General features: G+C 34.5%; 1 protein-coding gene across 1 annotated transcript; it reads right to left on the bottom strand.

Moving 5' to 3' along the window:
• Positions 1-14,218: 14,218 nt before the first annotated feature.
• Positions 14,219-16,215, bottom strand: LOC113309084. Its single transcript, XM_026557512.1, has 5 exons — positions 16,188-16,215; positions 16,000-16,053; positions 15,563-15,928; positions 15,334-15,478; positions 14,219-14,644 (listed from the first exon to the last, which is right to left on the bottom strand). The coding sequence occupies exons 1-4, from the start codon at positions 16,209-16,211 to the stop codon at positions 15,353-15,355; spliced, it is 570 nt and encodes a 189-aa protein (XP_026413297.1). The 5' UTR covers positions 16,212-16,215; the 3' UTR covers positions 14,219-14,644; positions 15,334-15,352.
• Positions 16,216-16,467: the final 252 nt, after the last annotated feature.

Here is a 16,467-nt window from a genome sequence, read left to right as displayed (position 1 = left end):
AAGTTGAACAGATACATTCAGTACCTATGTATGATACATAACATGCACCTCAACAAATATGAAGGAAATTGTACGACAAAACCAAGAAGGTGTGATTTGTCACAAACTCTGTATACAAAAAAATAGATATAACTAAATGTCATATAACCGAAAAATAAGAAAAATAAGCTCACATTTAGAGCATGAACTAAAACATAATGTGTATACAAAAAAATAAAACCAATAGATATATATTTGAGTTAGATAAAATCGATTCTCCGCTTGTGTTAACCTCTTTCAACAATAATGTTTTTTAGGATTCATGATTGTTGGGTCATGACCATGTAACAACTACATCGAGAAGGCTAGCGCCATATGTTGGTGCTGATTTATACATAGTTTCTCATAGTTCCCATTCTTGATGTTGCATAATGCTTAAGCTTTATTATAGACCTCATTGTTCCTTTATATCTCCCTTTACTGCTGTCGATAGGCGTCCTGAAAAATTGAATATACCTACAACTTTCCAGTTCACCAAATATATATGGACAATGAAACGAATGACTGCCACATAAATTACTTTTGGAAGCTAGCCGAGCAACAATATGAACTGGAAAGGCATTAGTTTTCCCAGCTAGAATTGGGTTAGAATTAACACGTCTAACTGGATATAAGGATTTGTGCAAGGAACCGTAGACGTACAAATGCTAACCAAGTTCATATATGAGCAGCAATTTCTCCATTTATAGCATGAAAAGAGTTCAATAACTATTCTTTTTTCTGTCCTATAAAACAGTTAATAGTGATTCACAGTTTGCATAAGTAACAAGACATCATCAACCTAACCAATGTAAAATACGCATACCTTAGTTCTACCCTTAACTTGAAGGTATTGCGCAATTCTTTGGCTTCCACATCATGAGACTTAAAATTTGGAGGGCCTGATCTTGGGCTTTTGTTGATTTCAGCTAGCTTGAGAACTTTCTTAAGCATTTACACAAAAATATCCTTAAATAAATTTTCTGATTTAATATACTGCCAAGTGTATTAGCTGAACGACAGAAGGTAAACATACACACAATCAATGAAGAAGAAAATTGGAAACAACTTACTATAAAGATTTGATAGTAGTTCATCTACAATATCTGGTACAGAGAGAAAATTGGGAGGCACAAGTAGTTTTTGTAGAATGTACCACTCCTAAGGAAATTATCCTTTTGCATCAAGCTTTTGTTTTTTCTTTTATCCCCGCGGGAATTCCTTTTTAGGATTTCCAGAACCTTGCAATAAAGAATGCTACATTCACTGTTTAGGGTTCTATTAAAAGTTGCAAACAAGAGAAAGACTATTCAAACAAATTCATTATGTACAAATTGAATGTAGCCTAAGCAAATAAGATAGAGTAAAGAAGAAAAACTATTGAAGAGATGCTTTAGACAGTATATAAGAACAAAACCTATATTTTCTGCCTTGTAGACTTGTTGTCCATGTTTTCATGGATCTTGTGTAGTGGAATATGCCCAAGTCCTTCGTTCATCACCTATGAGCATATAAACAATAATACTTGGTTTAACCAAACATTTTCCGTAGACATGCTATGGTACATAAGGGTGCTTTTGACAGAAAAAAAGTAATGAACAAAAAGGAAAATAGGAAGAAACCGTGAAGCATATGATCACTTGACTTGCAAAATCATAATGTAGTTTACTTGTACGTCCTTCTCCCACGCTCGACGTGTTAGCTCTTCTTGTGTCAAAAGCTCAACAACTTGAGCGGTGTCATTAGCATCATAAATTGATCCAGGCCTCAGTCCATCACCTATTGATAAATCCACCTCAATATTGATTACGGATGTCGAGGATATCATCCCAGTGCTCATAAGCGAAATTCTCCCTGTAATAAGCCAAGCACCATTTTGGTGTGACGAAAAATCGTATCTGATGAAAAAAAAAAGTTGCTTAATCTATGCGCCTCACTTCTTTGTACTGTTTATAGACTCAGAGAATCAAAGAGACACAAACAAAAGGGTTAGGGTTCGGTTCGCAAACAGAAAAATCCAAAAATAAAACGAAATAAAAACAACTATAACAAAACAAATAACAAATGACTAAATCTTCTTCATCCATCATCTTACCTTGAATACCTGTAATCCCTAAGAATGCATCTAGACTTCAAGTAGCGCCACAAAGTTCATCCTTCAACCTTGATCAAGTCTAACTAATTTCTACTTGATCCAGTTTTGTTCATCTCAACAGCACATGGAACATAAATTAGGGTTTACGTAAAGGGTTGTTGTGATTGTAGAACATAAATTAGGGTTTACGTAATTACTGTTTCAAAATATGTAAAAGAACCCACTACCAACAATCAAAAAATATTTAAAAAATAAAGGATAAGGACGATGAATTAAACATAGAGAAGTAGAATAGGGAGAGGTACATAATGGAAAGCCTTAAGCTTCTGGAAAGTTTATGGTTTCTGGATTGTAGGATTGTTCTCTGGATTGGAAGCATATCATTAGTTGTTTGAAGTCTGGACGATCTTTGGATTTAGCTTTTGTTGGTAAGGTAACCGAGGATCATTATAACAGGAATTCTGACCAAGTAATAATAGGCTAGGTTCACATAAGCTATGACACTTTTCCATCCAGCACCAACAACAACCCCTGCAAGTGATTTTTAACGTATTGAATCAATAAAAAGTGAGTTTCAAAGTATTGGATCATAGTATCTGGACAGAGACGGGGCCTATGGCACACACCAGAATCCATTTCCCCATTGCTGTAGCTTCTCTGGTAGCAACACCAACAACAGCTCTAGAACTACCGATTGCCCCATTGAATGTATAAGTAATTCTGAAATCGAAATTCAATTGAAATTGATAGGGAAAAAAATAGAGAAATATTTGAACCTGGAATATTTTTCTCGATTGATTTCTTCATATGATTGGAAATCGATCTCAACCAAACTCTTATCATCATCCAAGAACTCTCAAACCCCCATCTCCGATTAACCCACTCTCATTCTTACCGATTTAGACTCATTCTCAGTTGCTCTTCCCAAAACCAAACCCTAGATTAGAATAGAAATCCTGAGATTAAACCCTAATAAAATCATCAAAATCTTGAGCTACAGTATCTAGATCAAAGCAAAGAGGATAGGAAAAAATCAAATTCATACCTGGTTAAGAGTTATCGTTTGTGTACCTGTTGAGATTGAAAGAGATCAGGGCTGAATTCAATTTACTTGTTGATTCGAAATAGAACCCAATCCTCCTCGAAACAAATACTTGAGATTGACGCAAGGTTAGAGATTAGGGCTAGGTTGTTGAAATCAAAAGATTTACCCAAGGTTAAAGATTCAGTTAAGGAGACGAAGAATTTTTTCGAAATCAAAATACAGAGTTGAGGAAACGAAGAGTTATGTCTTTTATTTTTTTTTAGGGTTTGGTATGTGTGTTTTTTTGGTTTTATGTTTTGTGGGACCAGCAAACACTACACCAAATTTGGGTTTTTGTAACAATAGGATTCCTAACTAAATTTTATTTGGTAACTCATATGATCCATTATAAATCTAGTAACTCATATAAAGGGTTAGCAAATTAAGAAATAGTTACCATAATTTGGAATTAATTCATAAAAACTAAATAATTATTGAAAGTGTGAGATCATTGGTTATACATCCCTAACACATTTTACACTAAATCACTATTTCTAATATTCCTACCCAAAATCCATGTATACAAAAATCCACCCCATCTTTATAACTCTTTGTCTTTTTCTGTAGTAACACATTTTTACATAGCTAACACATTGATTTATTTTAAAATGTAGAAAATGTAAAATAAAATTATAGGATTTTATAAATCTTTTTGTTTTGAACCAACTGATAGTGCTAGGACCCTAGAATAACCTAAACCCGGAACTAATCCATACTGTTGCCTTTGGGAACCAAAATTTGAGTTCCATACTGTATTTTACTTGACATAACCAAATCAAATCGAATTTCATCCATACCTTAACAAAACCAGTTGAACGGAAGAGAAAACTCCTTATGCACCATGGTTGGCTTCTTCCTCAGAAGAGAAAATTCAATCGAATTCTAGCCAAACTCCAATCAAAGAAAATCTTGTGTTCATTCTTATGGTTCTCTTTGTTTTCTTCAATTATAACCGTGAATATGATTCATTTCTGGTGAATTTGATTTCATTGATTTGATTATAACGATGAAGATGATTGATTTCTGGTGAATTTGTTTTCTTCAACTCATATTTATTATTTCTGGTATGATTCTCTTCTTATTCTTATTCGATTGCTCTTATTATAGTTCTTCAATTATGAACCTAGGGTTTAAACAATGAGGGACTTTCAAAATTTTGTTTAATTTGATTTCAATTATGATTGGGGTCCGTCAGATTGACTTTGTTGAGGCTTAATGATGTTTCCGAGTTATTTTCAGAATGTCAGTACTTTGATGTTGCTTAAAAACATCAATTAAGATGGAGACTGTGTTTTTGCTGCAAGTTATAATGTACCAGTCTCTTGTCCGTTTCCTTTAAGGACATGGTTTCACTTTTATCACTAGAACCAACTAGGGGTTTCCTTCTCATCGTCATTGTATAGACTAATATAATATTACCAATTGATATGCTGCTAATCCCAGTTGGTGGAGCAAACACAATATGGATTTATAGGCAAAATAGCAGCTGAAAAGGAAACGATGATTTCATTAACTTTGAAATGGAAACCAATGTTAGCTCAGAAAAGGAAAACTCTAGCCTTTTCCCCAAACTTTACAACTTGATCGACTGTACATAAGTGGCAAAATGGGTGGTATATATATATTTTGATTGCTTTCTAAGTGTAGACATCTTTTGAGATATTCAATTCAAGCTGCATCTTCCTTTATGTACTGCATTATTATTCTTAACAAGCATTTTTTTGTTTCTTTATACATCATGGTTGATATCTACACTGTTCGGGGAGGAAAATAATCTCATGGAACTGGTGGATAACATGATTGATTTGGTGCACTCAAATTTTTGTTCGGTAACACAGAGCTTATAATCTTTCCTTCCAACCAGTTTCCCAAGTTGTACGGAGGTAACCTCAAAAGCCTTAATCTGATGATATTAGTTACTTGAATTTGTCTATCGAGATTGAATCAGGTTCACCTTTCAACAATTTCTCCTTATTCTTTTGCAGAATTTTGAGGGGAACCTTATCTATGGGGAGTATATTGAAAGAGAATTGTTCCAGTGTAATTCCTCCTCTACATTCTTGTAAGCACCAGTAGTTACCATAAGCCTATCAGCCTTGCACTATTGTCTCTGTAAGTATTTTCCTGGGAAGTGAAGAATGTTCACTTGGTCGTGTACTGGGACTGTTAACTTAGTTAGGGCTTCATATTTATTGTAAATGTTGCACAAACTAGTATTGGTTATGGAGTTTAGAGAGTGTCATGTTTCCCCGAGTTGAACTCTAATAATGATGGTTGATCTTCTTTTATATTTTATGGTTTTTTTTTAAAGTTTTCTTGTTTGTGTAAAGTGTAAACTTCTGATACCTTTCCCCCTTTATCGGTTATAGGTAACAGTTTCTGCGATAAAGATGGCATAACGTCGTATTTCACTCAGTTTTAGAGTATGCCTTCCAGTCTCAGAGTGTTTGGACATCTTTTAGGATTTAATTTTCTGTTTACACAGTCTTGTCTTCATAGTTGTAATCAGGCAAGATTCATTGTTATAGAAAGTATATCTTGCTTATGCAATTGCTTTGTTTGATTTATGAGAATACTTGTACTTTTGCAGCCAGCGACGGTGGCTCTAAGTAATGGCTTGCTAACATTTACATTATTACTTCAGCGTTATTTTGAGCACCTTCTTTCACTTTTTTTTTTATGTACATTCAACTTTTTTATATTTAACTGTGTTTTCCCTCTGCCTTCGATATCCTCGCAGAAATTTCAGAAGAAGCTCATGGTGTGACATTTGAGACATTCGAGCTTTTCTTGAAATGGAACAGGTGAATTTTATTTTTCAGAATGCTTGGAGAAGTGGAAAAGTCTTGGATGTTTGAAAAAGATAGATTTGGTAAAGTATATACAAAGATGGGATCCTTGAGGTGTTGCTGGCTTTGGATTCCAGCAAGCTTGGATCTTCTTGAAATTGGTCAGCAAGAAGAGTTGTCCTTTTGAAGCCTTTGGAAATCCATCTGCAATTTCAGGTGTCATAGGTAATCATTTTTTCCCTTTTTCTTTAGATTCTTTCAATTGTTTCTGATCATTTCTTAATAGGTTCATAAGAATAGAATTCCAGTCCCTAACGTGATCGAATGAGACTTGGTTCCTTGCAGTTTGTCATCTTAACTAATTACATACTTACAACTCTGTTTTAAAGAAGCACTTGACCACTTGCTGTTGTGAATGCTTCCCTTATTATAATATTTGAAATGATGCTTTAGGTGCTTGTTTGATTAATATTTTTAGTGCCAGCCAGACCCTTACATGTATTATGTTTCAGTGTGGATGGAAATCTTGATCGCATTTCCTTGTTTATAGATTTTGTGATATGTGAGAATTGGTAAGCCACAGAGTTAAAGATGCATTTCATCTAGAAAATACTGTACTAAGGATAACAATTCTAAAACTTTCTTCGCTGACTATTATGTTTCAGTTTTTTCTCCAACACCATTTTCCCAATTCCTCTTTTGACTCACTATTTCACTTGAATGACTAAACTGAAAATCACTTTTTAGTAAGGGTTTCATGAAACTGCGGGTGCGATTGACTTTTTTGTACTTGCTTGTGTATGTATGAGTGATTAAATGTGTTTGGTGTTGACAAATTCTGAAGATAGTCATATAAATTCTTTAAACTATACATGTGTAAATACCAATGAATTTGTGGTGCAATGGTAGCACGTCTGACTTCAAGGAAGAAAATGCGTGTTCGATTCACGCCAGTTTCACTAATTTGCATTTTTCATCAATTCTCTCTTTGTAGCGCAAATTATTTAAATTGTGAAATTGGGGGTAAAGGTTCATATGGAACGGTGACGTGTTTCAGTAATGCAAATTATCTTTTACTATATGTGCATCTTAAATCCCAATAATCCCGATTAGTTCATCGGGATCCTCAACCTATCGATATTATTGGTTTCGGATATAGAACTACTGAAAATATGGAAATAGGAAGGTACGCGTACCGACTCAACTGTATTGGTTCTGGATAGGTGGTACGCATACCGCCATAGCTCTATGGTTCGACGATTTTGGGTATGCATACCCGGTATGCATACAAAAATCATTTGTTCGTGAATTGGATTTTCATGGTATGCATACTCGGTATGTACACTGGGGTATATCTCTAGCAATGTGAACTGGTGTATGTCTCGTGTCATCTCCGATTATTTCGTGTATATCCCTAGCTCAATCTGATTTGTGTTTCATAAATTGATTGATGACTAGAAATGTACCGATTTTGTGCACTTAATTGTATTTCTTCATTCTCGTTTTAAAAACGGATTCCCGATTTGGAATTAGATCGATCTTGTAAGTCAAAATTATAATATTCATACGAGGGTTTAGTCTTGATATAATGTCAAAGTCTTGTTTGTTATCGATTCATTTTGAGAAACTTAGAGTCTTTATCCGAATCCTAAACCTACTGATATTGTTCGTAATAGAAAACTTTGCCAACTCAATAAGCTGTTGAGTTGTCATTACGGTAAGATGTCTTACAAGTGTTTTAGAGAGTTAATTAAATTCCAAACATATCGTAGAAAATAGTTTGAGTGCATCTGAAAATATTCGACAGGAATGGTGTGCATAACAGGTATGTGTACCAACCCAATTCGTGAACTCAAAACACCAAGGTATGCGTACAGGGCACGTGTACCTCAAGGCGGTTTCTGAATTCAGGAACTTTAGTATGCATACCGGGTATGCGTACCACAAAAGACCAATTCACGAACAAATGATTCAGGTATCTAATTTCAGTCTTTGTTCGTTATAATTCATTTTCAGAAACTCGATTTTTGTTCGTAAAATTTCACAAGTACAAAATCTAAACTTCTAATTAGAATTTAAGTCGACTCCCTGAACACGTTCTTCGGAATTTCTACAAAGTAAAATTTCGATAATTATATCAGCAACAAAAAATTTGGTTTGTAAGGAACAAACATTTACTAAGTTGAGGAAGAGGATTTTCCGGGACAATCTTCAGTTCATCGTGGGTAAGAAAACATCTTAGATTTAATTTTAGAATCCAGTTTATTATGAATTCTTTTTTGGAAAATCGGCCTTTAGATTTTTCAGAGCAATCATTAGTTCGACATAGGTCAAGAATATTGTTCATATTATCATTTAATAACCTCTTCCACCAAGTCGAAATCTTCACCTGGCTCTAAACCTACAGATGTTTCTCATATTATCCTTAATGACCTCTTCCACTAAGTATAGAATCTTCATTGGATCTATAAACTGACAAGTGTTTTTCATATTATCTTTAATGATCTCCTCTACTAAATCAAAATATTCATCGAAATCCTAAATCTACCGATGTTGTTCATATTATCCTTAATGACCTCTTCGACTAAGTCGGAATCTTCACTGAAGCTCTAAATCTACTAATATATGTTATATTATCCTTAATAATCTCTTCTTCCACTAACTCAAAATCTTCATCAGAATCATAAACCTACCAAAATTGTTCATATTATCCTCAATGTCTCCTACTATATCGTAATATACACCTGAGCACGAAACCTACCAATGTTTGCCAGATTTTTTTATTGACCTCTTCCACTTATAAATCTGAATTTTTAACGAAACCCCTAATCTATCCTCACTAGTTTTGAAAAAAAAATTAATCGAAAGAGAATAACAGTTCTTGATTTCATTTCTGATTCATTCTTATATATTTTTCGGATTTATATATAGTCAGAAGGTCGATAACAATATGCAAATTTATTCTGATTTATGTATAGGGGTAGGATCCGTTGACATGGTTACATGGTGACACATTTTTCTATAAAACATCTAAACGAAGATAAATTTGAAGATGAGATTTTAATGACATGTTCCTCATATAAATCTCTACATTCCTACCAAAAATGAGAGTATTTCGAAATACGAAATTTTGGATTTTGGTCTTACGAATGTTCAAAAGAAACACACTTGTGTTCAAAAGAAACACACTTGTGTTCAAAAGAAACACACTTTACTCAATCCGTATGAGAATCCATAACCAATGTCCACCGTTCAAAAATCTCCGCAATCCGTATGAAAATCAATCCCCACCGTAAAAAGTTTTTTATACAAAAACCTAAACTTTATTTCTCCTCTCACTTTCTCTTTCTCGGTGGGTTCTCCTCTCTAACTCCGTCGCAACCAAAACCCTCTCTCGTAACAGAATTTCCAAATCAAGTTCTAACATAAATCCTTGAATCCTTGTTAATCCGGGAATCAAAAACCAACCAGTAATCGAAAAAAAAGCCTCCAATTGAAACATTCATAACCCTAAATTTTTGATATTTTCCCTGAAATTAAAAAACCCTTGTTATGTGATAATAATTGTTCTTCGATCTACTAGCCAACGATTGAGGTATAATCCCGAGCTTAATTTGTTGTTATTTTTGTTTTGTTTTGGATGATATTGTTTGGTTTTGATCTGAAATGGTTTCTTCTTTACTCTTTCTTAGGAAAAAGAAGAATTAATGAAAAAGAAGAAGTCTTTTCATGAACCCTTAATGTTGTCTATCTTTTTTGTTGCAATATCACTTCAATTTTTGTTTTTATTTTTTTTACTCGATCTGAAACTAGGGTTTTTCAATTTGGGGATTTTCTGACTTTGTCAGTGAAGATGATACATATAGAATTTATTATGGTTGGTTGTTTTGAACACATGAAGAGTTTGTTGTTATTGGGTTGATTTATTTGTGTTCGAAGTTTTTTGGTTTTGACATGGGTTTTCAGCATTGCAGTCATTAAGGTGTTTAGACTGTTCAGTTTAGTGTGATGAAGAAGTTTGTTATTTATTGTTCTTCTGATTTGTTGTTGTTGTTATGTTGCAGATGAATAGAAGTGAAAACCCTAACAGTGAAGTTTGGCAGGGCAGAAATGGTGCTCGACAAGGTGGTTATTTTTAGTTACTAGGAACGTTTTTTGATTACAGATTCATTAAATTAATGCGAAAATTACACAAATAGTATGCTTACAATGTCTGTATGATTTGTATAAAGTGATATGTTCTTCTATGACTGAAGTCTGTTTTAGTTCGTTTGTTGGCAGCAGATGAAGGTACGTGTGAGTATGCATGGAAGCATATTAGCGAGTTTGTGTTCCAATGTTGGTGTATATTCTTATACTTCTTAATATTTTCTTTAAGAAACTTGACATTTGTGTAATGATTGTCATATCTGTTGATCTAGTTTTGTGTAAATGACTAACAGGTTAGTAAACTATTGCCTATCTACAATGCCGCCAAATAGAAAAAGAAAGACTAAGAAGAGCAGCAGGTAATATCACAATTAACAAAGTGAAACATCATTGTCTTCCTAGATTTGATAATGTTTTGCCTATTTTAATGGTGTGGTCTCGTTTTATACAGAAGAATGGACATTATTTTGTTTGTATTTGGATGGGAAACCTAAGATAAAGATGTCAATTATAGGTCGGTATATCAACCATGCATTCGATAACATTGAACGTATTTCGTCTGTTGATTCATGAACAATTGACCGATTTAATAGTAAAATGGTAAATTCTGTTGAACCTATTGTTCTACAGCGGAAAGTCTTGGAGGAAGTTGATGAAGATCTAATGAAAAGAGAGATGTAAGAGCAGCATTAAGTCTCGTGAAGGAGTTACTGGGAAACCCGGTGGTCTTTGTTGCTTTGGCACAACAAGGCAGGTAACTATTTTGATTTTTTCTTTTTTTCCTATCAGTTGGTGCATTCTATCAATTCTTGGAACCATAGATGATTGTTCTTGAGTTAGTTCCTTATTAGCCCTTCTATAGTATGAATGATGGAGGATGGATCAATTTTGTTGTTGCTGTTCTTATGTAGTTGCATGCTTTTGATGTTAGTCTTATTTGTGTAAGTCTGTAAGATGTACCATTAAATTCTGATTGCCAATGGGCACTTGTTTGATTTTTACCATTGGAGAGTAAGATGTAGCATTTGCAATGGTTGTCTTATTTGTGTTTAATTGCACTGCAGATACTCCCAAAGCTATACACTTTGGATGAATTGAAGCTGAATGACATTGATCCTTCAGCAATTCTTCACATGTGGATGGGACTTTGAGTTCATTTGAAAGGTAACTTCAACTTGCTGTTTTAAGATCAAATAATACAATTCACAAAACACGCCATGTGATATGCAGCATCATATCAATTAGACCCTTTTCTGGAAGCAGGCACCAATATATTTCATTAGCACTATATTTTTTTGTCGCAAATCTTTCTTTCAACGATTTGGAGTGACAAATTGTCTCTACATTTAACTGACCAGACAAATAAATTCATGTTGTAAATTTTGATGGTTATTTGTTGTCAATCAAATCTTAATTTATACATTTGCTGTCATACTTTGCAGGTTGATTCTCGAAAGCTTACATCCAAGGTCAGATTTCAATAACCTTTTTGAGTGGGTTACCCTGTACCAGTCCAGTTTTCTTTGGTTGCTGTTGAAGCTGGGGAAATAGTTATGAACAGGGTCAACGCTTATAAAAAGTAGGCTCTTTGTTGTATTTTCCCAAGTGTTTCAGCTTTTTAATCTGAAAGATTGCAATGTAAATTGATATTTTTGGGCTCAAATATACTGGATATGAACACGAATTTGTAGTTTCACCAACATTCTTGTTATAAATTTTCACTTGAGAAGAATTTGATTCTGGCATGATATGAACTGCAGCGATATTTTCAGGTGACCTAAACCTTAAATTTTCAGGCAGCCGGAACCTGACATTTCAGGCCGGAATCACCTGAAACTGTTTTTTTTAATTCAAATCTAACAATTTCCAAATAGAAAAAATACGTTAGCCTATTTTGAAAAATAAGACACATGTCATCTCTTTATTAGCCACTTGAACTGTTATACAAAGAGTTAGCAAAGATTATAACACAATCTCCACATTACAAACTAAATATAAAGTGAAAATGCCAATAATTAGGATAAATATTGTAATGAAAATGAAGTGTTAGCCTATTTAACTTCCCTAGTGGAATAAAAGAGTTAGAAAAAATCCTAACACATTATATAACTGCCTATAGGTCACCATTTTTTTTAGTTAAGGAAATTAGCTTGTATTTTTTAGTAATGCGAAATTAGCTTGTATTTTTTAGTAATGCTTTTTTTCCATAAGGAAACCTAGATATGGTGTAGTGAAATATCACCTTGTTGGTCATTCTCACCACCCATACGCTTTTTTTTATTTGTGTTTCATTCTCGTACCCTGCAAAAGATAAAGTCTCCAGTAGAATAAAAACTCGAATTAAGAAGTATAAAAGCTTACCCGACATTAGTTTCAATCTCTCACAACAATTCAAAATACTTACGATCAAAAATAGCACAACAATTCAAAAAAATTACTTACCCGGATGGTGATGAAGAGACACCGCTTTGCATCCTAAAGCACATGAGACTCATTACCTGTATTGTACCCACGATTAGATGTCCCTGCAACCGTACTGAAAATTCAGAATCACGTTATATTAGTTTTTTTAGATATGATTATCAGCAAGGAATGCTAAAAGAAAAAATAGTTAAAAAGATCTTGCAAAGTTTAATTGCTTTAGTGTTTACCTTCTTTTCGTTGCAACAGAAGCTCCAAATCTTCACAAACGTTTAAGCACAACAACGAACCAAGAACAGCCAGAACATCCCCAGATTTGTGGTTGTTAATTGCCATCTTCATCCCCTCAACATTGAACCCATTTGGTGTACATGAAATAGACAGACTGAAATCAGATAATGGAACCCCAGTTTCACATACATTGTCATGGATTTAGAGTTAATTACTATAATTAAGCCAAATTTATAATATTGAACAACCAACTGACAAAATAAACTAAAGATCTCTGAAATACAAAGAACAAAAGCATTACCATTATCAACCCTAACTTTCAAAATCAAATCGCTCTTAATTTAAAAAAATCAACCGTAACTTATATCAACCGTTAATTAATTACCGCAATATATATTCGGAAACTATAACGCAAAGGGGTACTTTAAAAGCAAAAGGAGATAGCATATATAATCAATCATAGGTTCACATGACACAAACATGGCATTCAACATGAGAAAATCAAAAATTAAAACAAAACCTTTGCAGGAGAAGTGGAAAGGAAAAGTATTAGGAAAGAAGCTATACATGATAAACTGACCAAAGGGTTCACATCAAAGGTACACAACACGCACAATTGCAATCTAGAATGTTCACAATAAGGTTTGATAGACGCATTTTTGTGTCTAATATCTCAATTGTATATATTTTTAGTGCTCGATGTTGTACTTATTTTGGTTATTTTATGTCTTTATAGGTATTTTGGAGAAATAAGCTTTTGCGGCGAAATTGGCTGAGAATGCGGCGTTTGGACCTCCGTTGATAGAGTACCGGAAGCGCCCCAGAAATACCCCGGAAGAACCCCGAAAAAGTACGGAAAATGTCCCAGAAAAATAGATATACATACCCTCGATTTTGGATAAGGGGTAACCTAATTACTAAGGGGTGACCTATTTCCAGGCAGCTGCTAAAGGGAGAACAACACAGGATAGGGGGACACCCACCTTCTTCACGTTTCAAATTAGAAATTTTGGCGGGAAACTATGTGCAGCGCCTGGCAAATTTTGGACGTGAGGCTTTGGGCAATTTTAAAGAGATTCAACACCGGAAATTGATTGGGATGGACTTGATATGACTTAACAAGTTCATTAGAAGCAATTGGACCGATCAACTTGGGATGGAATGGCCGGAAAAGGGAAACAAAGGTGAATAAGGAAACACGGTCCTGTTGGGTTTGTTTTTGGATATTCAGAGATATTAAAGGCAAGAAATTCGTTCCAAAGGTACATATTCTATCTAAGGAAGAGTTTGATATAAGTGGAAGAGCTCAGAAACGCGTAAAACAATTTCTGGAAGGAATTATTGCCGTGACTGCCAAGGAAGGAAAGAAGAGATTTCGAAGCGATTTGGGAGAGATTTAATCGTCATGTGGTGTATAAATAGATTGTTTGGGTCATGTAGAAGGGGTGTTGAGAGTTTGCGGTCGAAAGGAGAGCTCAGGAGGAGAGAATCGGAGATTACAGGAAGCCTGTCTCTGTTGCTGCTGCTGAAGAACAAGCGTTGCAACGAAGAACAGCGTCTCAAATTCGCAACACTGCTACAGTATTCTCTTTGTAACAGCTGAATAAAAGCCACATTTAGAGAGAGGAATGTCATTATCAACACAGACTTTCTTAACTGTTGTATCACGAGCACGGATGGCATCCTTGCTATTATTTGAAATAGTGAGGATGTAGTTTGTTTTTAATTGCTGATACTTGGAGTTGCGAGCAGATAACTCCATTGACAACTTTTCGGCTTCTTCAAGACGTTTCTTCTCTTCAGCAGCAAGTTGTGTCTTTAACTCTTCAATCGTCTCCAGATAGTTCTTTTCTTTATCTGCGAAGTGTAACAAACTGGTGAGAGTTAAAAAAAATATCATCCTCAAGAAATGACAATGTGAAAGAGAAACAAATGACCTTCGTGAGTGGAAATAATGTCTTTAACCAGTGCAGAATGTTCAGATTGAAGGATCACATTTACGGCTAAATTCTCCCTAGCATCATTCAGAACTATAGCATCCAAACTAAATTCAGCCTCATTTTCTATGAGAAGTCGAGAACGGATTAAATTTCTTTCCTCAATAAGTGCGTTCTTTTCGCTCAAAGCTAAATCACGTTTATCTTGAACTTTAAGGATAGTTTCTTGGAATTTTCCTAGTGCTTTCGCACCCTTGAGAGCGATCTCATCTTTTTCACTAATGAGTTTTTTCTTCTTTACTTGAAAAATCTAAATTAACTTCTTATTCTCATGAAGACGACGTCTGAAGTTATTAAGTGTAGTCAATAAGGGTTTGTGATCCATTCTAAGAGCAGTATACTTCAATCTTAATTCCTCCAGGTTAAGGTTCTCAAATACTTTGGTTGGATAATTGTCTAAAGAAGAGTTAAGATGTTCTAAAAGAGTTTCCTCGTCAGGAAAGTTAGATGCCTCATCAAAAAGATTATAAATATATGCGAGTATAGAAAAATGAGAAATGTGAATTATCACATAAAGCAGGGAGAATGAAAAGGCTAAAGATTACATACCAATAAGTTCATCATTCCTCTATCGAGCCATGTGAAGTAATTCAATATTGGTAGAATTTTCAACCTTAAGTTTGGTATTTTCTTTCCCCAAACTGAGAAGTTTCCTTTGATAATCCGAAGAAATTGCATAGGATAATCGAGATACCTGCGAAAATATAAGAAAAGTATTATGTGTTGGAAAGAAAGGCTGGAAAGATTATAAAAGAGAACATGAAGATATAAATATTACCAAAGAGCCAATTGAATAGTGGAAACTTGGATTTACTACAAAAGAAGCTCTACGAAGAGATGGATCATCCAAACTAGGAGCATCGAAGACTTTCGAGACCATTCCAAAAGCGCGTTGTAGATCACCATCATTAAGAGCCGACATTGGATCAGAGAAAAGGTTGGATAATTCCTTCATTGAAGAGGAGATTGATGGATCTTCGGAAACAAAAATATCGTCATCACTAGATTCAGAACTTGAAGAAGGGTAGAATTCTTTGCGCTTCTTAGAAAGATCCGAGGAAGAGATTTTGGACCCATATTTAGATGCGAGTTTCTTGGGATGTTTCTTGATTTTCCCAGTATTCTTAATACCCGAAGATTCAACCTACGAGAATAATCAAGATAAGAAACCGAGGAAACAATATTGTTTAAGTTAAGAGAAAGAATGTTTCTTACTTCATTATTCTGCGAAGATGACCCATTATGTGGCGTCTTGGCCTTCTTAGCAACCTGAAATCAGAGGAGTAGGAAAATAAGAACTAAAGAAAATAAGATTATGCGAAATTAATAATATTTATTCTCGGACAGGACAAATTTCCAAGGTTGATAAGCAGAAAGTTTCTTAGGAAGGGGAAGATCAGAACCATCAGCAGCTTTGCCTGACACATAAGGACCTTCTAAAATTACAGGACAATTAAGCCAGCATGAATCATTAGACCTGCGAGCAGTACTATTAGATTTGTCGTTCCAGTCAACATCTCGCATAATTGTCCGGTCTTCAGAAATACCATCTTTCCTTCTTAAGCGAATGGCCTATTTAGTCGATTCGTTTTTCATGATCGCAACATAGTAGTGTTTGAAGAAATTATCAAGAGTGTACTCTACAAGGTTGATGGCTTTATCACGGGATACATTTCGCACTTC

Source organism: Papaver somniferum, chromosome 9 (genome assembly GCF_003573695.1).
Source record: "Papaver somniferum cultivar HN1 chromosome 9, ASM357369v1, whole genome shotgun sequence".
Lineage (NCBI taxonomy): Eukaryota > Viridiplantae > Streptophyta > Magnoliopsida > Ranunculales > Papaveraceae > Papaver > Papaver somniferum.
Note: the sequence above shows the minus strand (reverse complement) of the source record. Positions and strands in the feature narration are given on the sequence as shown.